The sequence below is a fragment of the Mchenga conophoros genome, linkage group LG11 (genome assembly GCF_057382185.1).
Source record: "Mchenga conophoros isolate Kocher_MC1m ecotype Shallow Benthic linkage group LG11, M_conophoros_male_GT1.1, whole genome shotgun sequence".
Classification (NCBI taxonomy): Eukaryota; Metazoa; Chordata; class Actinopteri; order Cichliformes; family Cichlidae; genus Mchenga; species Mchenga conophoros.
The window spans coordinates 25,966,584-25,989,534 of record NC_140536.1 but is presented as its reverse complement, the minus strand read 5'-3'; the positions used below and the strand labels follow the sequence as shown (position 1 = coordinate 25,989,534).

Below are 22,951 nucleotides of genomic sequence, written 5' to 3'. Positions count from 1 at the left end.
AAACTGTGTCAGTACACTTCACAATCACAGAGGGTGTTTTTTTGTTTTGCCTTTTGCCACAGGTTTGATTATCTATCTATCTATCTATCTATCTATCTATCTATCTATCTATCTATCTATCTGTGAAATATATACAATACACACATAAACTCGGTGTACAGTACAGTGAAAATATGGATTAAGATCTGTTTGAATGCTAAATACGATGGTCTAAGTTGATCTGAATGTGTAATTAGCAAATATAGGTACTGGTGAATACTAATGATGAGTTTTATTTATTTATTACAATATGCTTTTGGGTGTAACTGCAAATGTAAAATTAACCACTTAAAGTAGTTTTTGTCATGTTTTTCATAAGTATAATTTTAATTAACGTATCCTCACACACACCTACCTCCGCTTTTACAACCTAGGGATAATTTAGTGGAAGCTAGGAAAAAAATGTTAGCATATTGAGTTAGTCTCACAACAACACTAACCTTAATGTGGAGTTACTAAGTCAAAATTTCAAGATACCTAACCCAAAATGCTGATTTAAGGACATCAAAAATATACATAAATAAAATAATAATAATAATAATGATAATAAGTAGCAGAAAAAAACTTCCATGTTTCCCAGCTTCACCTTTGCTGAGAGGTGACATTTTTATATTGTATCTACCTAGATTATGGAGTTGGGGTCATGGCTGTGCTGGCTGACATGTTTTCCCAGCACAGACAGCTGGAGCAATCCATCTAATTTTCACTAACTGTATCTGTGATGTCAGTGCCTTCTGAAGCATTGTTAATTGATTTACAATATAGAACTTGCTCTTACGGCCCATACGTGTCTAAGAAAAATTTCTAGTATTTCAATAGTTTGTAACTTAGCCCTCATTGACAGGCATGTATCTGGATATGAGTGCAACTGTTTTTGGTCATGAATGAAATAAAAGCAACAATCGAGCTTATTTATACGACACAGTTCAAATGAGAGGTTCACATTTCATAGTTTTTATTTCCCCCTTGTTTATACATTGCCCCCTGAAAACCATTCTTTAAACAATACAAGTTTAAACCAACATTTAAACAGACTAAACAAATTGACTAGTTGGATCTCGACTGCATGATGGACTGTTATTAGTAGAAAATGGAATAAATTAACAGATACACAAACAAATGGGAGTTATTTACTAATGAAAGGCTTCAATTTTTCATGCTAAGCTACATTAACTGTCATTAATTAAGATAAAAGAATGACGAGACAGCTAAAAATTCATAGACATCGGAAAATAATGAAACATTACAGGACGTTGTTCCATACATATTGGCATATATTAACAAGTAAAATTATACAAAATACTTTTTTTTGTTTAGCAATTAAGACGTTTGGGAAAATATTTTGATTTATTTGTTATGAAGATCTTGGAGAAGTTATAGATCTAGATGCATTTCTGTCCCAAACAAATTATAGTTAAGTTCATATATGCAATTGCACCAACGCAAATAAATACATAACTTAATAGATTAAATAAATAATTAAGATATTGCATGGAAACTGACTTTACATAAATAAGTAAAATAACATAGAAATAAATATAGAAATTAAAGCTTTTCAGAAATAAAAGTAAAAATAAACTGCTTGTTTCATTTTTCGTGCAGTCTAAGAATACATCTAAAAGTAAACAGCTCTAAAATGATACTGTATACACTTGTATTATGATGTTTGTACAAATGCTGAGGAGTATTGTCAAATACAGGAGTCAAGCAATTTCTGTTTCAAACTGCTGCTTACAAGAACAACTGACTGACTGCAATGAAAAATGTCCTTAATAAAGAGAGGACCGGGATCCAAGCGTTTACATAGACAGACGAATGACTAAAGAAAGTGCATTCCCCGCACTCCCAGGGCAAAACAAAACAAAGCAGAAAAAGAGAAGGTAAGCTGGTACACAGCAAGACTCCCACTGCATAGCTGTCGAATCTGTTTCAGATTTTACAAAGCTCCCGGCTCCTCTTCGCCTAGCATATGCTGCCTTTTCCAAAGATTTCTGCAGCCAAAGGCTATGTATAATCTCTGTAAACAGTGGCAGGCCGGAGCTCAGCAACCCCCAGTCGTACAAAATCCCGTCACTAGTAAAACCTGGAATGTTTCCAGCTTTTAGAATCGAAGTCTCTTCTTTCAGTTGCCTCTTCAATAAAAAAATATCCTCTGGGCGAATGGCTGGTTGTTGGGTTAATTCACGGGCCAGTCCGAGAGGGTTGAGCTCTAAAGTGTTTCCAGGATGATGTGCAACATCACACCAGGTGTGGGTCGTCAGCCGGGCTGACAGTGAAGCGCGATGAAGTCACTGAATTTACCCCGACAGGCGACCTTGGTTTGACTGATAAATCCTCTTTCCTTTTCGATTCTTTGCTTTTTGGCCCTAAAAGAGACAAAAAACAACATTAGCATCACGACTGTGCTGGTATTAAAACCAGAACAAGTGCACCAGGCATATGTATGGAAGCCCAAAAGGGACAGGATGTTCCCAGACAATAAGCATGTGTTTGACTGTAAGGGAAAGTTAAAGGAAAGTCTTTTTATTGGAATTAAACCAAAACATTAACCCGGTTCACAATCACAACTGAAACAATTACTGATCGTTTGTTAGCTCCATTGCACAACAAATCAGAATCCACTAAGAAGTCAAAGAAGTTTGCAAACTGTCAAACTTGGAGGACTAGAACTACCTAATTCTGCCATAAAAAGCAATGAAAATATTGCTTTTTATGGCAGATTCGGAAGGACCACAGGACCACTCCCTCCATCATCACAACTAATAAGATCCTCATTATCATCATCATCTAACAGGATACAAGCGATATGAAGCATGTCTGACAAAGCGATGTTTCAAGCTACCACTTCGTTTATTCTCAAGAGGTGGTGCTGGTCGTCTACCAATCAAGGATCAATCCCTGGCTCCTCTTGTGCCATGTGTCAAAGCATCCTTGGACAAGACACTGAACCCTGAGTTGCCCCCAGTGCATTGATGTGAGTGTGTGAATGTATAAGGTATAAACAGGCTGTTTGAATGAGACTTGCTTTGAGTGCTCAAACGTGAGTAGAAGGTGCTCGAAGTACCAATCCATTTACCACCAAGTTCTGTCTTTGTCGTTTTGTGCATCAACTTTGAGAATCTGATATTATCAATATCATTCAGTACATCAGGGCGAGCTTTACCTGCTTGAAGGTTATGCTGAGAAAAAGTACCTGTAAAACTACCAGTGTGACCTTGAGGAGAAGAATGATGATCCATCTGTGACTGGGACACATGTTTACTCACTTATAAGATGCACAAGAAAAAAACAGTACCAAGCACAGGGGAGAAAATCAGCTGATAATCTATATCTTAATAGATATAGATTATCAGTCAACAACCACACTGAGGCGACACAGTCTTAGCTTAAAATAACTCAAAAGTAACACGGACCTCTTTCAAAACTTTGAAGTCTTGAAAGGCCTGAAAGATCATTAAGGAATCTAATTTTGCCTTTTCTGTATGTGACACAACTCGAAAGGAAACTCTGAGCCCCAACTTTCATTAGTCTGTGAAAAAGGGCGTTGAGTGCATGAGATGGAGAGTGGAAAGTAGCGAGAGCAGCTGAAAATGTGCAGAGAAAAATGACTCGGGCTTGCATTGTTGAGCGCGGGATTAACATCCCTGCTCAGTTCAACATGTCACAGCATCCTGGGACATAATTATAGAAGATTAACTCTGGCTCCATATTTGCAGAGGAGAGGGCTGAACTGAGGTTTTCCATTTTAGCTGGGAATGTGCTAGTGGCTGTCACATTTTGTTACATCATTAGGCAGCTCAAGGAGGAGACTGAATCCCTGTGTAAGAAGCAGCAGACATTGATGCACGTAGAGTCCAACAAGCCAGCAGTTATGGTAACAGCTGTGTGGTGCGCTGCACTGACAGCTAACATCAGCATCGGTAATTATTAGTTTTGTATTTTCTCTTTAGCTTTCATTTTATGTCGTTTAGAGGTTGTTGTTTTTTTGCCAGAGTGAGCTTGCTTGTTTAAGTTTAGTTTTTATTAGTTCCAGCATTAGTTTTAGTCTTTCTTATTATTATTATTATTATTATTGTATTTATACCAAGTTCCAGAGGCAAGATTTAGGAAAGTCAGTACAGATAATACAATATAAATATTTTTTGAAAGCAGCTTACAAAAAAGCCTCACCAGGCAGTGTGTAATAACAAACTTTGCCAAAGTGACAAATGGCAAAATTAAGACAATTTCCTCTATAATTTTTTTAAATTTAGTTAGTTTTCCAAGTTCACAAAATTGTTTGACTTAATTGTTTTTTTTTTCATATCTAGTTCCAGTTTTTATCTTTAGGTTTAGTTAGCTATAATAAACTTGACCAGCATAAGCAACAAACACCCTACAGAACAGCTGAGGCTTTTTATAAATATTCAGTCATCGAATTAATTAATTAATTAATTTAAAGAAATAAACATTTTCTGGGAACACAAATGTGAGTATGAACAGAGGCTCACATTTAAACTAACATAGTATTACTTCTTCCAGTGTTCCAGTACACTTTCCTAGGATAAGTGGTCATAATAGACCTGGGTGTGTTTGGGAGGTGACTGATTCACCTCTGAAGAAACTGACAAGCTCATATTATAAGTTGGCTCTGTGTTGAACACATTTGATGTTCTTTACTGATTGGTTAGATGCTGCCAGCCAGCTAGATCAGAAAGCACTGCTGACACTAAGGACAACAGCAGTTGCAAACTGCAGTGCAACCAAAATTATTGTCAGTATGTGCAGTCCATTCAAAATCTGCTTTTATATCTTTGAGCAACAATAGCATACACGTTTTGTTAAATTATGTGGGAAAACTTAATGTAAGGAAAACTTTGTCATTTTAGCATTTGGGATCAGTGGCTGGTCAAAACAAGCTATAGCATAAAAAATGACTTATTTTTTGATACTTCATTTTAATACTAGGATCATCTTTTAGCCATGAATGTCCTATAACCCCTTTTACTGTCATGTAAATCCCCAATAAACTTCAGATTTATTTAAGTACCATTTGCTCTGAATAATATCTCTGGATGTACACATGAGCTCCGATTAGGCTTCAAGTGTTGCTCCTCTGCTCTAATCGTCTTCTCACAATTAGACCTGAGACATGTTGACCTACAGGACAACACTGCTACTGCAACTTAAAATTGACCTTCTTTATTCTGCATCTCGTCATGACTGAAAGAAAATGATTAACTTACCATGCAAATCCAACTTGGTGCTTTTGATAGACACCGCAGTTGGAGTTGTGGGAGTTGAATTGCTCAACTCATTAGTTGGAGTTTCCTGTTGGGATGAAAGAAATAGTCAGGTTTATTCCAAAAGAACCCGTCATAAAAAAGTGAACGAATAAAGGAGACGTACCTGATCAAAAAGATAGATTGTGACATCATCAAAAAAGGACACATTTCTTCCTCTGTCCTTCTCTTTGTCCATTGGCTCCTTGGGTGATTTCAGCAGACTGCGGAGCCCAACACGTTTGTCCACGTCCGTTTCTGTGACTACAATCACCCTCCGGGAGCTTTCGTCCTCCTGCTCATCCTCCTCCTCCTCATCGGGGTCGCTCCCAGACGAAAGACCTCTTCGTCTTCCAATCCGGTTTCCGATGGCCCCGTCTCCAAATCCTCCTTTTCCAGTAGTGGTGAGGGGAAGACTCAGAGCAAGAGGTGGGAGGGTGAGCGAGAGGCGAGCTAGCTTTGCTATCAAAGCGAGAGCAGAAAAGAAATGTTAGAAGCAAACCTACTCACAAATTTGATTACAAAAGCAATAAAATAAATATCTGCCAAAGTTAGCACAAATATTCTATTTGAAGTAGAGAAAATTAAATTCTGTAAAATAAGACTGACGTATCACATCTAGATTTATTTAATCTGTTAACCGATTAGTCTGAAAATGCCCACAATTTTTTATCTGGGAGAAGGTTTGGATCTGTGGGGTTAAAAGAAGTGGAAGCCCAAATCAAAGGAGAAGAAAACAAATAAAAAGGCTTAGAGAGGTGTACTTAGCTTAGACAGTCAAAAATTACTTGTATGCTAAATGTTTTTCAGCGATATCCCAGTATAATCAGGGATAATTGATAAGTACTTGTAAAACGTGGAAGACGCTGATACCTTTCATCGCTTGGTTTGCAGTAAGCTGAGGTAATGGGACCTCAGGTTGTTCGATCACAGTGAGCGGCTCAGCTTTAGGTTCATCAGACTCGATGGGGGGCTCAATGGCAGGGACAGCTTCCTGCTCCTCTTGACTGAAGGAAGGAAGAACGAAAGAAAGAGGAATATTTCACCAGAATATTAATAATAAAACAACAGTTCATCTTGTCACGTCCATCTAGTTGAATTAAATCTTGTCTTTGAGTTTACTTGAACTGAAAACAGTAAAAATACAAAACAAGTAATTTGAACTCTGTGTGAATATATTTTATTGGCTCTATTTCCTCCAGAAATACAGGATGCATCAAACAGAATAATCTGAAGCCAGTGTTTTAATTCTGCAGCATCCATACCTCTCATCCTCTCTTTGTTCTTTCACAGTGACCAGATCACCGCTGCTCCCTGTGACTTCCTCCCCCCATGTCCGGAGCATGGCGGTGTCTTTAACAGTCGTCCCCCAAAGCACATTTGTCTTCACATTTTCACTGAGTGAGAACTGCAGCCTCTCCTCACACACCTGGAGCAACAAAGCAAAGCAGTAAAGAGCACGAGCAAACTCAAGGAGCACCGCTCACACGCACAGCAAACCACAAGAAATCATGCTGACCTGCATCATGAGGCCGTTCTTGGTTGTCATCTTGTTCAGAGACCGCTGGTCCTTGACATCAGAAATTTGACCCGGTGATCTCTGTCCGTCGCTCCTCTCGTCCTGAGGCGGCAGACTGTTCTGGGAATCCAGGATCGTCGGTTGTACAGATTCCAGTTTGTCAGAGTCATCAGACATCTCGTCCTCCTTTAAATCCACCCTGCTACCCTCGGGTATAGAGGAGTCGCATGTCTTGCTGACTGTATGACCGTCACCACTGCTAACTTTGTGATCAGGTGCTTTCTTTAAAGACTCCAGAAGCTCCAGGTTGCCCAAGAAAAGGTCCCCCAGAGTTTCCTCTTCATCGCCAGATATGTAGCACAGTTGTTCCAGTTTTTCAAAGTCCTCCAGAGGCTCCTCATCCAAGTCCTTCCACTCAGAAATCAACAGCTGTGGGAGGTTGTTCAGGGGACCATGAGGTGCAGAAGGCATTATGGGGGATGATTTCTGGGGCAGGTTATTATGACCATCCTTGCTTTCTATGCTGGATGTCAGGTTGCTCTCATCGCTCAGTGTTATATGCACAGAGGGGAGGGTGAGATTGGCAGAGATCCCTTTACTTTGAGTTGTAGCAGGTGGCAATTCTTGCAGAGGTGTCTCTGGAACATCTGTGTTGTGTGCTGCGGAAATAAGCTGCTCTGTCTCAGTACTGGTAATAAAGTCTTCTAGATTAATGTGACTAATAAAGTCCTCTCCCTCTATGACGGATGGCGGTGGACTAGGAAAAGAGTCGTCTAAACTCTCCAGTTTATCATCTTGCATATCAAGGTCTATGCTCGGTGGAGGACTCGGAAAATCTACTGAGCTGAAATTGTCAATCTCTTGTGGATATGACTGATCTATCTCCTCCTTTGCATCAAGATCACTGGTATTAGCTGGCAGGGGCACATCTCTGTAATCCTCTTCCACTTTTATAGGGTTTATTCCTTCTTCTATGTATTGCCTGGCAAAACACGGTCTCGTTTCTGCTTCCGAATTGAAGCCCAATTTAAAATTTTCCAGTTCTGAAAACGTCACATGAGGAGCTTCGGCGATGCAGATGGTTATATCTGAGCTTTTGGTTTCCAAAGTGTGGCTGAAACAGTTTTCTAAATTGGAGCCTGCCTCTCTGTCAGCGTGCACAGCCGACATCGCCTCCTCCACTCTGTTACAGAGTTGATTCTGGGGCCATGTGTTAAAATCTTGATTTTGTGCCGTCTCTGTGGAGTCTAGCCGACCCTCCCTGTCCCTGGCTGCCTCTGTGCATGATGCATTCTGCCTCTGTCCTTCCTCCAAGGTCTCTTCCTCTGGTATTTCTATATTCTCTACTTCCACATGCAAAATGTCACTTTTTATGTCTTTCTTAATGCTGTCAATTTCCCCCAGGTTCTCAATGTTTTCCTCTTGCTGTATGTCTGCTATCGTCTGTTGGCTTTCTCTGTCTTTTGTGTCCCACATTTCCTTAATGCAAAGATTGCCGCTTAGCCCTTGGGTTTCATTGTTCCAAGTTTCCTCACAGCCCTCCAAGACAGCAGGGTGAGGTTCACTTCCTGCCAGTTCATCATTTTCTTCGGTCTCCCAATATTCCTGACCTACAACAAGCCTCTCACCCACCTCCCACGCCTTATTCCCGAACCCGGAGAAAAATTCAGATCTCAAGTCGACTCCCTGACACCTCTTCTCTGGGGAGGCCCACTGGTCATTCTCATCTGGCCACAAGCGCAAGTCCCTTAGTTGTGAAAAGCGGTAGCAGTCAAACTCGCCCCTAAGCGCCCCAGATCCTGGTCTGTCTTCATCCTCCTCCAGAGCACTCCATAACTCTTTAGCTGTCGCATTTAGACCCTCGCAGGAGTTGTTATCCACATCGTTAGCAGAGTTCATGCCACTTGCTGCTCCCCTGAGGGGTGGCCTCTCCTTCACAGCGATACTCAGCTCTGCAGCAGCCTTCTGTTCCTCTGTCTCTGCTGTGATCCCGCTCTCCTCCTCGCCATCTGAGTAGCGAAGGTTTCTCAAGCCCAGCTCATTGTGGTCCACACAGGGCCTCTCTCCACATTTCTCAGGCTCTTCAGCCCAAAGACACGTCGGACCGCTCGCTTTTGCATCAGCAGCCTTCCCATCGTCATTTGGCAGGTTTTCATCTCCAAGTATAACGCTGTTCGTTTGAATATCACAAAGTTTAGGTAATCTGGACTCGATGGTGCTGTCAACTTGGGATGGTGCTGCAGAGTCCACAGCTTCATTCCCAGACGTGGGAGAACTGAGCTGACTGAGATCGTTATCTGTCTCTGTAACATTTTTATAATCTTTGTTGTTTGGTCCAAACATGCAACTCTTTGAGTTGCTGCCAGATTTATACTCGATCAAGCTATTTGTCTCAGTGGGACTCTTGGAATATAGATTTAAGTCACTCTCTTCAAAGTCCTGGTATTTGCAGTCTGCTATCTGAGAAATTATGCCATCTGTGTAATGGCTGTCTATCATGTACCCACTGCTGTGTGAAAGCCCTTTAAGTGGCTCATCATCTAATTTTGAAAACAACTTATCAATTAAGTCCACACAGTCCTTGTTCTGTGGATCATCGCACAGCAGGGCTGACTTTTTGCTCTCGTTATGGAAAATGCCAGAATCGTCTCTCTGAGCAGATCCCAGCGCTTTGTTTAGAATATCTTTGTCATTTCCTAAATTAGGGATCGGGTAATTTTCAGGATACAGTACACCCTTCTCTTCACAACTCTCAATAGTCCTCCCTTCTCCAGTTTCCGTTGTCCTATCTGACATGTGGGTACTATTTCTTAATGGACTCTTTTCTCCAGTCTCACCCTCCTCTTCGGTTTTCTCCTCTATCCCTGTCAGTATTCCCCGATCACCTCCTCTCCCGCTGCCAGGCCTGGAGGCAACAAGTCCATCGCTGCTGCTCCTCCTGTTCATCCCGTCACCCTCCCAGTCGCTGTCTGAGAAATATGCAGAGTCTCGATGTGGTGTTTCATTTCCCAGAGCCCGCCATCCGCCGCTTCCCACTCCTCCTCCACCTCCTCCGCCACCTCCCGTCCATGAGTCACTAGGCGTGAGGCAGTCGGCCGAGCTGGAAGTCAAAGGTGATAGGACTGAGTCGGTGGGGGTGACGAGTGAAAAATCGGAGGAAGGGTCCCAGTCTGGCGTGGTAGGAGTGGCTGCGGGAGTGGGCACCTTCTGGGCAGTGTGACGCTCGTCTTTGTGCTGAAGTGAATTTTCCATTTCCGCTTCTGCAAAACTTTCATTAACGAGAGAATCTAAGTTTTTAGAGTTCTCCAAATCAGCTGTTTTCTCAGGATCATGAGAAATCACGTCTGTTTGATCCCCCCTCAAAGGACTGTGCGTCTGTAGGTCATCTTCTGTTATCTCGCCATTGCTTATAACAGCTTCCTTTGTAGTGAGTGATTGGCTCTCACGCAGGTTCACAGTGTTGACTTCCTGAACGTTCTCTGTGGATCCAGGGGGAAAGTGCTCTGGCAGATCTGTTTGCTCTCCTCTGGCAGGTAAGGCAGGGCCGTCCGAACACTCCTCCTCTTCTCTCTGAGACGCGGGTGTTTGGTTATGTAGTAAACCATTTTTAGGCATGATTTCAGAAAACACAAACTCACCGGACTGGCAGTGGTCAGCATTATTTACTTGGCTGTCCGGTTTGTTTGAACCAATGTGAAGAATAGGGATGTCAGGTTTCAAGGAAACTTTGATCTCACTCTTCTTAGCACGCTTGGTCACTTGGGCATAGATGGCTTCAGTCTGTGTATCATCTTTGCCCTTGTTGGCTGCTCGTATGGAGCTTTCTGACTGGAATCTGATGGTCTGAGCTGAGTTTGGGTCAATGCAGATGGACTCATATTCAGGGGACACTGGAGTAGGGGAGTAAGATGAATCTGCTTCCTTCCTATGTGCGGCTGCATTTTGTCTCGATATGATTTCGGTCAGAAAGGTTTCTGCTGATTGGATCTCTTTCAGGAACTCCTCTCTGGTGATTTCAGTTCTCCGCGGCTCCTTCTCGGTAAAATGTATTTCAGAATCGTGCTTTTCCGTTGTGATCTCAGACAGGAGAGAGCGGGATCTCCGTATGCCTTTGGAGTAGGCTTCCTCTGCCTCAGTGTATGAGGGGAGGCCTGGGGCGCAGACATAGGGCCTCAGTCTGGATCCTGCAGGATAGAGGTATTTTACTGGATCGATTCCTGGTAGGCCTTCTATGTCCGCCTCCATATTTCCTGTGTCAATCTCTGTGAGAAAAAGATCCCTCTGGAATGACTCTTTAGTGACAGCATCCTCCTCCTCAGCTTCTGCACTGCTGACATGTTTCTCTGGTCCCCATGACTGTCCTGCTGATCCCAGCTCTGTGATCAGCGACTGGGAGCGGCGCATGCCTCTGTTGGGCAGCAGAAAGTTCCCCCATCTCTCTCCTTCTCTTTTCTCCTCCTTCTCCGCTGCATATGAGCCCTCCGACCTGGACTCACTCAACTCTGTCACACTAGATATCTCCGTCAGAAACAGATGCATGGGGGATTTCTTGGCTGCAGCGACACGTTCTGCCTGCTGCTCAGCATCTTCCTTCCAAATTGCAGGCAGGATGGTGTCAAGGCGTGACTGAGTCCTCTTCATTCCCCTGGAGAAGAGCTCTGTAGTGGCGGGGTCTGCATCTTCAGATAGACTGGAATGAGTGACAGTCGTCCCACCGCCAGGTCTCTCGGGAGACATGAAAGGAGAGTCATCCTCATCTGAGTAAGTCGGACTCGATGAAGACTGTCTGTCAATTTGGGGTTTTGTGAGCTCAGGGCGGGGTAAATTTCGATAAATAGGGCGCAAAGGGTTTTCTCGACGTACGGGAGAGTCAAAGTCTTTTGCACGCAAGTGAGAAGTCTCCTTATAAGTGTGCAGCATGCTCTCTCTATCGGACAAATCACAGGTTAGCGGGTCTCTGTTGGATCTCTGCATCTGGGGCTTATTATATCTCAAGTGAATGTCCCCTGTGTTGTAGAGGGGGCAATTCCTTTGTGGTTTGGAGTGGGGAGGAAGAGGAGGAGGACACATTTGAGGAGGTTGAGGGTAAATTGGATGGCTCGATGGGGGAAGCGAGGGCGATAGGGACGGGGAGGGGGGAAGAGTCTGTCGGGCTCGGTGAAGCCCGAGGTGATCAAAGGTAGATGGTGGGCAGGTGCTTATGTGATGGGGGTCTGTCTCAATTTTTCCGCTGATAGTGTAGTGGGGCAGTCCTCTATATCTGAGTGGAGGGGCGGGAAGAGGGCGCGAGTGAAGAGGATTGACTGATGACATGGACATAGAACGAGGCTTGGGAGGGAGGATGGGAGCTTGAGAGCTTGTGGATTTTTTATCCGCCTTACTGCTCTTTTTCTTCTCCACTTCATCGTCATCGCCTAAATCAACTATGGAAAAGTCAGTCACTCTGCTCGAAGTGTCTCTGAATTCAGCCACGCCTGTGTTGGGCAACTGGACTTGAACCTCGCTCGATCGGACGGTCTGGAGGCCCTTTCCGCACTTGTCAGATGAACAATAAGGGACTCGCTCTTTGCCCAGCATCCCGCTGCGGATCTCCATGAGCTCCATGTCTCCAGGGCAATCTGAGCGGAAAGAGGAATGTACCTTCCCTTTGAGAGACGGCGACTTGTCTTGGGGAGTGTGCTCCTCTAGTCTGATATAGTACTCGCTGGCGAGGGATGGGCTACGGGCGCTTATCACTGGGACGACAGTAGGAGTGTCCAAAGACTGTCTATGGTTATTGTTCACAGTAGGGATTGGCTGAGGAGGAGGAAGAGGTTTGTAGCCTCGTCTGGCATGAGCCTTCTCCCAGAAATACTCAAAGTTCAAGCCTTTGCTAGTTTCGGTGACTGTCAGGATGTCATCCAGTTCAGAGGTGGATGGGGTAATACAGTTCCCCACAGGGTCCAGTAGAGGGTAGGAGTTGTCTCTGTCTTCCCTGGCGTAATCCCTCTCCCTTTGGCGCTCGTTTGCTGCAGTCTGAAAGGCAGGTGGACGGAGTAAGTCCCAGCGTCTTTCAAATGACTCCTCGCTCTCCCCTCTCCTTCTTCTTCCCTCCTCATACTCCTCGTCCTCTTCATCCTCTTCCCCAACACTCCCCCTCGCTATTCCTCGCTCAGCAGCCAAGAGGGAGGAGAGAAGGAGGAATATCTCAGCTACTGAAGGGCGCTGCGACGGAGGTAGCCAGCAGGACTGCATGATCTCATACCTGCAGACAAGGGAGAAAAACAAGAGGATCTAAGTTTGGAGAGACACAGTTTGTGCTCGGATCGATGCAGTCTAATTAGTGGATAAGTACTGACCAGTAGTCTGCATGGGAGAGCTTCAGTCTAGGCTGGGCAAGCGTGATCTGTCGCTCCCTAATGACAAAGGTCAGCACCTCTTCATCACTCAGGTGTCTGTGGGGCTGAGAGCCAAACTCAAACAGCTCCCATATCACCACCCCCAAAGACCTGAGAGGAAAAAATGAGTTGGAGAAGTGAAAAGGGGTGAATCTTCAAAAGAAATCTCTGAGGTTTGTTGTTATATAACACTTTTACTCCAACACCACCATTGCTGTGGGTGTTGGAGTAAAAGCATTTACTCCAACACCCACAGAGGTTTGACTTTCTAACTGAGGAGAATAAAAACTGTTATGTGAATTGTTTTGTTCCATTTTTTAAGAAAAACTATGTTTTTTCAGAAAGAATAAAAAAGAATAAATACTCCTAGGTATTTTTGCTCCACTCGTGTGTTTTGTTAGGAGGTTGTTTTCTTGTTGGTTCGTTTAAAAAAGCACATGAAAGGGAAGGTTGTAATATTAGAGCTTAAAGGATTTGCTCTCATTTCTTCAGCACTCCTTCTGGCATCACCGGGCTTGGCTACAGCTTTAAGACTGCTGACAAACTGAGCTGGACTCTACTCCAGCAAATGTGAGATCATACTGCTCTTTAGTTTGGTGTTCCCACAAATCATAACACAAACAGCAGTTTTATGTAGGAACTATTTTCTTTTATGGATCCACAACAAGCTGCATTTGTATCATATTGTAATATAACTGAGACTGTAGAAAGAGCATTTCAGATTATGTTCACATAGCCGACTGTCCACGCACTCAATCCTCATTTAATCTCTGCACAGCTGTTAGGAGAAATTAGATTTTCTTTGTTGTCCATCCAGAGAGCATCATTTAAGTTGCTTTTAATCTGATTTAACCTGAGCCACGCTGATTAAAGGAATGAATGGTGGTAGGAAAAGATTTAAGAGTAGCTTCAAATTGGACCCCAGATTAAAAAAACCTTTGTGTTTTCATCAATATTTTATCACCAGCCTTATCGGCTTAACTCGTTAATTCAGATCTGTTCCCAGTGGTGTTAACACAGAGCAGCTTTAAAACATACCACACATTGCTGGTCTTGGTTTGGTCCGTAACAATGAGAGATCCTCTGTACTCCTCCAGCAGCTCAGGAGCAATCCAGCGCAAAGGGATCCATAGTTTGTCTGGAGTTAGGTAATAGTCCTCCTTCATAAAGACACGCCACAGAAATTATTATGGATTTGACTGAATTGACTTTGGATTTCATTTTTCAGAGGAAAAAAAAATCCTGACCTTATAATGGTTATGCGAGAGGCCATAGTCCCCTATCCTGACAGTGAGGTCTGAGGTCAGAAGACAGTTTCTTAAAGCCAGATCACTGCAGGGAGAAAACAAGCAGCTACCCTCAGCAGAGATCCTCACGTTTGGAGGCGTGGCAACAGTGGAAGTGAAAGCGACAACTGACCTGTGGATGTAGTTGTTTTCGTGAAGATGGAGCAGACCCGAGGTGATCTCAAAAGCCATTCTCTGAAGGGTTAAGAGGTCCCGGGTCAGCAGGTCTGGAGTCATCCCATCTGACTTACGCTGGGCTCGCAGATACCGCTTCAAGTCACCCTACGTTGTACATCACAACAAAATATAAACAGTGGATTGAAAAATATGGCTGAGTGAAGTGCATACAGAGTGTTCTTCCTTCTCCTGAAACAGAGATAAAACCTGCAGGACCATCATGTAGGCAAAGAAGATATATTTTACTTCTGCAGCAAATACCCCCCCCTTTTTTTTTAGGTGTTTTACATCACAGCGCCTCAAAAGCAGCAGGGGAATTAGTAATGAGCTGGCAGCCTTTGTGTTAGTCATTTGTGCTCCTGGAAGAGCAAGGAAATAAAATGGGGACAACATAAAGGGATGAAAAATATCTGCAAGGAAAGGACAATAGGAGACTTTATCAAAGAGGGTAACTGCAGTCAGTGAGGACTCCAGTGCTGTGTGGCTCCTCTCACTGTGTTGCTGTAATTGATCTGCTTGTATCTTTGTTTGGCCTGGAAGTCTGCTCATATGGTTTTCTTAATCAGCTGGTGATTAAACCGCCCGAGAGAAGGAAAACAAATTGATTGTATCGACGCAAAACAGATTTTAGTGACAGCGGAGCATCGATAACTGTAAAAAACAATTTTGCCTCAAATTATATGAAATTAAAATAAGATGTAAAGATCTTATCGATGCAGCTCGACTGTGATTTCTCATGTGTTTCTCACTGACATCACCGATATACCATAACCAATTTGTGCACAATTTATCTAAAAAAACCCAAGCATAGCACAACAAAAACATTGCACGCTATACTAAACTAAAAATATGCACCTTTCATTTGTGTGATTCCTATTATTAGTTCATCCGCCTCCTTTTATGTTCAGTTACTTACCAGCTGACAGAACTCCATAACCAGGAGGAAGGGGATGCTCTCACTGCACTGCCCCAAACACTGAAGGATGTTGGGATGTTTAAGGCTCCTGAATGGAAACATAAGAGGGACGCAGGAACAGACAGAAGATAGATAAATGTTTATACGCTGCCTTTAAATGCTTAACAGTGAGACTTAAAGTGAGCAAAACTTAGCTAGATGATCCTGAACACTGGAATTCAGTTCCATCTCAGACCACACAGGCTAATCAGGGCTGTCACCATTATCTACTTATATTTCTTTAAGTGACTAAAAATCTTCACATTAATTATACGAATAGTTCTATTAGTAAAATAAATCTTTTGTTCTTTTCATCACATGAATTATAAATGATTCACATCACAAATGCAAACCATGCAGAGCTAGCAGACAAGCCTTAGTGAATCTGAGTATATATGCTATAGCTGTAAGTGCACCCTTAAAAACTCAGTAGTAACACACCAATCACAGCACAAACCGATCCACAGGACCAGACACTCACATACAAACCAATGAATCCTCAATCATTCAAGCCAAAATATCACAAAACTGCACAAACACACTGAAGCCGAACATAAAGTCACGTAACAAAAGACATGACTTTCACCTAAACACACCACATGATTCAGCAGGCTGTAGAACCAACTTTAGGAGCATCGACTTGAAGCAGTTTAACTTTCTGTATGACTTTATCCAGCTCTCACATTGTTGTTGAGGAATTATGACCCACGCTTCTTTGCAACACTGCTTCAGCTCACTGAGTTGCATTTCAGATTTGACTTTGATTGCAACACTGACTCTTTTCTTTCTCAGATTTGCTCCTGTGCTTGGCATCGATGCACAATTTGGACCAAGTTTTAGCTGACAGATGGCCTCACATTTGACTCTACAGTGCTTTAGTATACAGAGTTCATAGTTGACTCAATGTGTGCAAGGTGCCCAAATTATTACCAATCCACCACCGTGTTTGACAGTTGGTATGAAGTGTTTGTGCTGATATGCTGCGTTTAGTTTTCTTGAAATGTGGTATTGTACATTATTCCAAGCATCTTTACTTTGGTCTTGACTACCCAATGGACATCTTTCCAGAGATCTTGTGGTTTTTCAGATGCAATTTGCAACTTTTTAGAGAGAAGATGCTTTCTTCTGGCAATCCTTCCAAACAAGCCATAGTTTTTAAGCCTTTTTCTAATTGTACTGGCATGAAAATGCTAACTGAGGCTTATAGAGACTGAGATGTAACCTTGTCAGACCAAGGTCTAACCAAGGTCAGACCTTTCAGAATGTAGCATTGCGTTAATACACAACTGAATGCTCTAAACCAGTAAACCACCAAAACCTTTGATTTTATACAGTTCCTCACACTTGCTGATGATCAGTTAGTCAAGCAGTACCTGGCTGCTTCTTAAGTCGAATGGAAACAGTAGTGTTACGCTTAAGTTTTCACAGGAGTCTGTGCAGTCCTGGCAAGTATAAGAGAGTCACACCTGATTCAATATCCTACATTTATTATTTCTCCATACCTGCCTCTTGTGGCTCCAGTGGTTACTGTTATGCAAATTTTACAGAATCTCACTCAAAGGCTGCAATATGGCTACCAAAATTTAAGCAGTTTCTCCCACCTGTATGGCTCAGACTCAGCCAAGAACTTCCTCTGCTCCAGAGGGCTGGCACTGACACGCAGCTCCTTCACCACAGCCTGCGAGGAGCTGCAGTCACACAGCACTTCAGCCAGAATCACCTAGAAGAGATCGATGGACAATAACATGGAAAATTCCCACAGGAAGAGACGGGTACTAAAAGAACTACTTTGAGTTAGCATCTGTAATCTGTTTGTTAGACAGAATTAAAGCAGGGGATGCTGTTTTAAAGACAACCAATGATTTGGGATGGTTATATTTCAGATTTCCTTACCTTTCCAAACCAGCCATTTCCTATCTCCTGGAGATAGTTTAAAGCGTGCCTTTTGAAGCACTGAGATTTGGGATCTACAAAAAAAAACAGAAATAAAAACAGATTAGGGTCACACAGACGTCAGCAGTTGATGTTCTTTCAGATGTACAATTTATTAACAGAACAAAAACACTCAGATTCTGCCCTGTAGCAACACATAAATATGACATATCCACCCCAACCATGTTTTAAACATATACGAAATCATATAAAAATGTATCTAGCTGGAAAATTCAGAGTCATGGACAAAATTTTAACTCACTGAGAAATCTACTCTCGCTGTATTTTTCCCTGGTTTTCCATGTTGTGTTTTCCTGCTGTGCATGTGCAATCTGAACTGCGATGATCAATGAACATAATCTTCCGCCACTTTGATAATCAGTTGACTGCTTAAGCTGTTATTCCAGGTCAAAACATCTCTCATTCCAGCTTCTCAAATGTAAGGATTTGTTCCTTCTCATTTTACAGCAAAAATGAATAATTTCATGTTTTGGAGTGTTGATAAAGCAAAATCACAAATTTCACGACATCACTTTAAGAAACTTTAACAGATTTTTGTTCCTTTTTTTTCTTGTGATTTTATAGAAACTTAATCAATAATGAAAACAATCATCAGCTCATGCCATCGTGCAGAGAGAGTTCAATGTTTCCACAATAAACTTGATTATTGTTCATGCTCATACATTCAGCTTTTTAACCTGAATTAAGCAGAGAGAAATATTTCTCTACTTTTTGAAAACTTTCATCATCAGAATCTGTACCATCAGAGTTCAAACATACAACTCAAGAAAGCTTGCTCAAAGGAAGTCAGAGTCTCTCATTATAATGTTGAGTTTGCATGGTCTCCCTGTGCCTGCGAGGGTTTTCTCCAGCTACTCTGGCATCCTTCCACAGTCTACAGTTAGGTTAATTGATGATTTTTTTAAAAGTCCAAAGGTGTGAGTGTAAGGTAGATAAAGCTCTTATGTGCATAGAATAGAACTGTGTGCACTATAAGTGTGGCCTGCAGTGTAAAGTGCTGTGAGCGGTCAGTGAGACCACTAAATAGCAAAACTCATGACACTTTACTGTATAGTTTGAATACGTTTGCAGGTTATATTGCAGTGCTACATAAATAAAACTGAATTGAACCAAATACATAAACTCCACACATCCCTGCCTGTGTCCTGATTACAGCCCTGATGCAAAATTGTCACAAATCATAGTTTCCACTTCACTGAGGTTCAGTAGGGAGTCCAATCCTTCTGGTTGTGCACTCAGTTTGAGACCTTTAGTGGATCCGCATCAGTGATTCAGGCAACAGATCCTGAGGGAGTTTAGTGCAGGATTTCATCTTTATTTTGAGCGGTAGGAAGGTCAATAAGAGTTTGAGCAAAGTGAGAGGCACTTTAGGTTTTTACCTGCTCCATCCTGCAGGGAGGGGCAGCTGGGGCGGTCTCTGACTGGCAAGGTGTAGACCTCAGGGAGGGAGGGACATGATGACAGGCTGTCCTCCTGGATGGGACTGGAGCCTCCAGAGCACTCCTCCCCATCTGCGTTATCGAACTCCTGGTTGAACCACAGCAGCACATAAAAAAATCACTAAGCTGTAATAGCTATGAATATAAAATAAAACGTATTATTCCACTTAATAATAAAGCTGAGTTTAGCAGTAACCACCAAGGACAGACAATGAAAAATCATTCATTCTGAACAAATGGTACTCTGTCTGCCAGCTGAACAAAAACACTAAGTTAAAATTAGACCGAGAGATGATTATTGACCCCTTCTGCTTCATTAAGTTGGAGTTACTGACTGTTCACACTTCGAAATCAAATACTTGTGCAGTTTACCAAGTCAGACACATATAAAAGCATGCAGACAAGCACAAAACGCATTAAAAAACAAAGAAAAGAAGCAAAAGAAAGCAGAGAGAGGTGAATAGATCTCTTACATGTTGAAGACTTACATTGAACCCCACTCCTCCCCTCTTACAGCACAGGCAGGTGAGGAGCAGCAGAACAAAAGAGACAAGCCCCGAGCAAGAGATGAGGATGACGACGTAGGGTGGAGGAGAGAGGGATGCAGCCCTGGACTGAGAAACTGAGAGGACGACAGGAAGAAAAATACAACGGAGGACAGGTTTAATGTAGAAATTCAGGGGATTTGTGCTTCTACAAGGGGAGCAATGCTAGGTCTGAGTCAGTGAAAAAAGAAAAAAAAAAGAGAGACTTCACTGAAGCAGAAAGGTGTGAAATCTTGTTACATAGGTGTTGTGTTTAGCAGAAAAACCATTGGAGCGTTTTCTTAGAAGCAGGCCTGAGACACAGTGGAGAACCCCAATGGACGGTTTGCATCAGGGAGTTGGGGAGAAATAAGCAGGAAAACAAACTAAGTTGAAGATTAAAGAACACATTGTCTGAGTCAGTAAAAAGAAAATAGAGACTGGAATTAAAATTTGGGAGAGTATACCATTCCAGTAAGGAGAAAAGCTTGGGGGGAAGGGGGGAAATATCAGAAATGGCATTCCACTCAGGAAACACAGTTAAGAAGCAGGGGAGGTGGGTGGCTGGAGTTGTCATTTAGGTAAAAAAAAGGAGCGCTAACTCGGGAAGGGATCAGAAATTGGAGAAGAATTACTCAAATCAGGAAGGTTTACTACTCAGGTGAGAGAGGGAGGGGTCGGGACATTTGATTTTTGTACCTCAATGTAGTCGAGTGTGGGAAGTGAACCATCTGCAGAAAAGAAAAGGGGCAGGGCAGCGTGGTTAAATACCCTTCAGGTATTGTTTATAGGTTTCATTTCACTTCTGCAGCCAAAACATTTTATTACCATTGACAGATGACCAAAAAAGAGGAACAATGACACCTTGAAACAGTCACGAGGTGTCAAACTCACGCTTAAACTGTACATGAAATGTAACCATTAATAATTAAATTACATCTTTTCTGTGTAAATAAGGCAGTCAAAAGCAGATATACAACTATGATCATAAGAAAAAATTAAGAGATATAATACAAAATATAATAGGGGAAAGGAGGCACATATAAACCTTGATACTGTAACTATAACTGGCAGATAAATTGCTGTTTATTTTTATATGTGCAGTCTGAAGATATCACAGTGTGATTGTCTGTGTCCCTCATAAAAATCCCAAAGTACATTCCTCAACATGGTCATGATATTGTAAACACTGCATGCATAAATGTTAAAGTATATTTAATAATTGAACAGCTTGATAAATATTGTAAGAACAGGATCAACACTCGACAAAAAAACTAAAACTTTTTTTTTAATCTAGGAAATGAAATAATATTTTGTTTCTGTGACTTCTGCACAGCACCTAATGTAGACTTTTATCAACTTTTATTTTATTTTATTTTTGTGCTCAACATAAAGTTGCAACATAGTGCAGAAGCAGCCAGAGAAAAGGTAAGTGAAGATGTGCCCAGCATATAAAACCAGCTCTGTACTGAAGTGAAAGCTGCTGTGGCCCAATCTGTGGCTAATAAAAGAAAACTGTCACTCTGGATTGCACCAAACTGATAATCCAAGAAAAGGGAAAGATAGCTAATTATTGGTCATATAAACCTCAAATCACATCTGCAGAGCAGTGGAGCATTGTAAAGTCTGAATGACCCTCTCGCCCCCCCCCCTCCTAAAAACATGCACCAGCAGCACAAGTAGTGGCACAAATCCTGATGCACAATTCCTGAGCAGTGCTATTCTTTCATCTTTCCCTAGACAGATGTCCAGACAGACACTGCATATAAATAGGAACCCAGCACAGGGCCTTTTCCACCAGCCTCTGTGCCAACAGCTTCTATCAAAACAATACACCACAATACAATGACTGCACACATTACACAAACACAACAGTCTGCCAGCTCTCAGCGAACAAGGCATATTCAAATTTACGGCAAAAAGTAAAGATGCCAGCAGTGGTTATTGGGCTAAATAGTCTCAAGAGCCAAGTGGAGGCTATTTTTAGACTAAATATCCAGCACTGGTCGACGATTTTAGCCCTGCTGTGCATACAGTACATGTTGTTTTTAAAAAGGCATCGATGTGAGGCCCGAAATATTTTCATCATTGCATGCAAATACGGTACCCAACCCATCACCCAGTCGGCCTCGCTCCTGTTGTGATTAGGTCAGCCAGCACTAATAATTCGCATTATGTCTCAGCCTAACTGGCTGATAATGCAATATTCACCTCAGTGTGCAGAGGCCTTTTCATAAATGACTATACCACCCCCCCACCCACCCCCCAAAATCCTCTTCTCCTTTCTCCAGCATCCCTGACAGCTTTTCAAACCTCCTCCTTCTCCGACTCCGCTCACCTTCCCTCTGCGGTGCTCCGAGGGCTCTCTCCGGGCTGAAGTACGACATGATCCCCGCCAACGCTACCATCACCCAGCAGTGTGGCCGCATCGTCGCCGCGTCCGCAGCAACAACAACAACAGCATCCGAGCGCCGCTGCCGACTGTCAGCGTCGGTGTCCTCTCTCCCGTCCCCCCGCCACGGTCTGTGCCGTCTCCGGGCTCACGCTGTCTCCGTCTCCCCCTCCTCCTCTCCGCTTCCTCCTAATAATAAAGAGCGTCTCCTTGCCTTCCTTGTTGTGCTCTCCCCCTCCCCCTCCTCTTCCCCTCCGCTCTAATCCGCAATTAAACACAGTGTGTGAGATGCTCTATTGTGCATCCTCAGGCCGCCTCTCGCTGCGCATCCATTTCTGCTCTGCCTCGGTCACAAGCACCGCTGAAAACAACCATCCTCTATTTCTGACGTTATATTTATATATTTCCTACCCTCTACCTGCTCCTCCTCCCTCCATCTCACGGTGTTGGAGGGTGTCTGTGTTTTTCTCCTCCGCCAGCCTACGTCAGCCTCGCACGGCGCGCATTGTCATGGTCCGGCTTGATCATTCACCACAGCCTCATAGTATCAAAACACACCCGTGATAATGCGCCCACAGGGGAGCAAACGAGGCGGCTTATATCGATCTGGGATTGGATTTTTAAAATCCACATAATATCACTTAAGGATTCATATCATGACCTTTGGGTGTGATGTGATTTGTGCTCTGGCATCCTATAAAATAATCTCAGAAACAAAGCCATAAATTCACCTTTTAGAGGTTATTACAGCCAATCTAAGCCTAATAAACTTATCAAAAAGAGCCAGCACATATGCCACCACAAACTAGCTATATCACCTATAAAAGTAGTTTTGCATTGCAGGGTGGGTACATTTCCACAGCATATGCCTGTAAAATCTCAAATCCTTTGTTCTGGTCACCGTCACACACACAAAGGGTCATTTTTTCACAGCCGTGTTCTCCTATTAGGAAAAGCACGAGTGTTACTATGAACGTTAGCGATGGCTCTGCTCTATTCGAGCATCCTGTAAACTGTGAGTGTGAGTCA

The 22,951-nt window shown here is 42.8% G+C and overlaps 1 protein-coding gene across 2 annotated transcripts; it reads right to left on the bottom strand.

The window, feature by feature from the left end:
* Positions 1–977: 977 nt before the first annotated feature.
* On the bottom strand, positions 978–22,420 carry lmtk3 (lemur tyrosine kinase 3). Of its 2 annotated transcripts, none has more exons than XM_085291928.1 (16): positions 21,869–22,420; positions 19,480–19,628; positions 18,947–19,094; positions 17,508–17,581; positions 17,216–17,334; positions 15,576–15,663; positions 14,616–14,764; positions 14,444–14,528; positions 14,235–14,356; positions 13,158–13,307; positions 6,820–13,063; positions 6,566–6,729; positions 6,174–6,307; positions 5,428–5,762; positions 5,265–5,349; positions 978–2,405 (listed from the first exon to the last, which is right to left on the bottom strand). In XM_085291928.1, exons 1-16 carry the CDS (start codon positions 21,957–21,959, stop codon positions 2,278–2,280), a joined length of 8,265 nt encoding a protein of 2,754 aa, XP_085148054.1. In that variant the 5' UTR covers positions 21,960–22,420; the 3' UTR covers positions 978–2,277. The 2 variants fall into 2 exon arrangements, with proteins under 2 accessions (XP_085148054.1, XP_085148055.1); XM_085291929.1 differs by having other exon boundaries at positions 19,495–19,628.
* Positions 22,421–22,951: the final 531 nt, after the last annotated feature.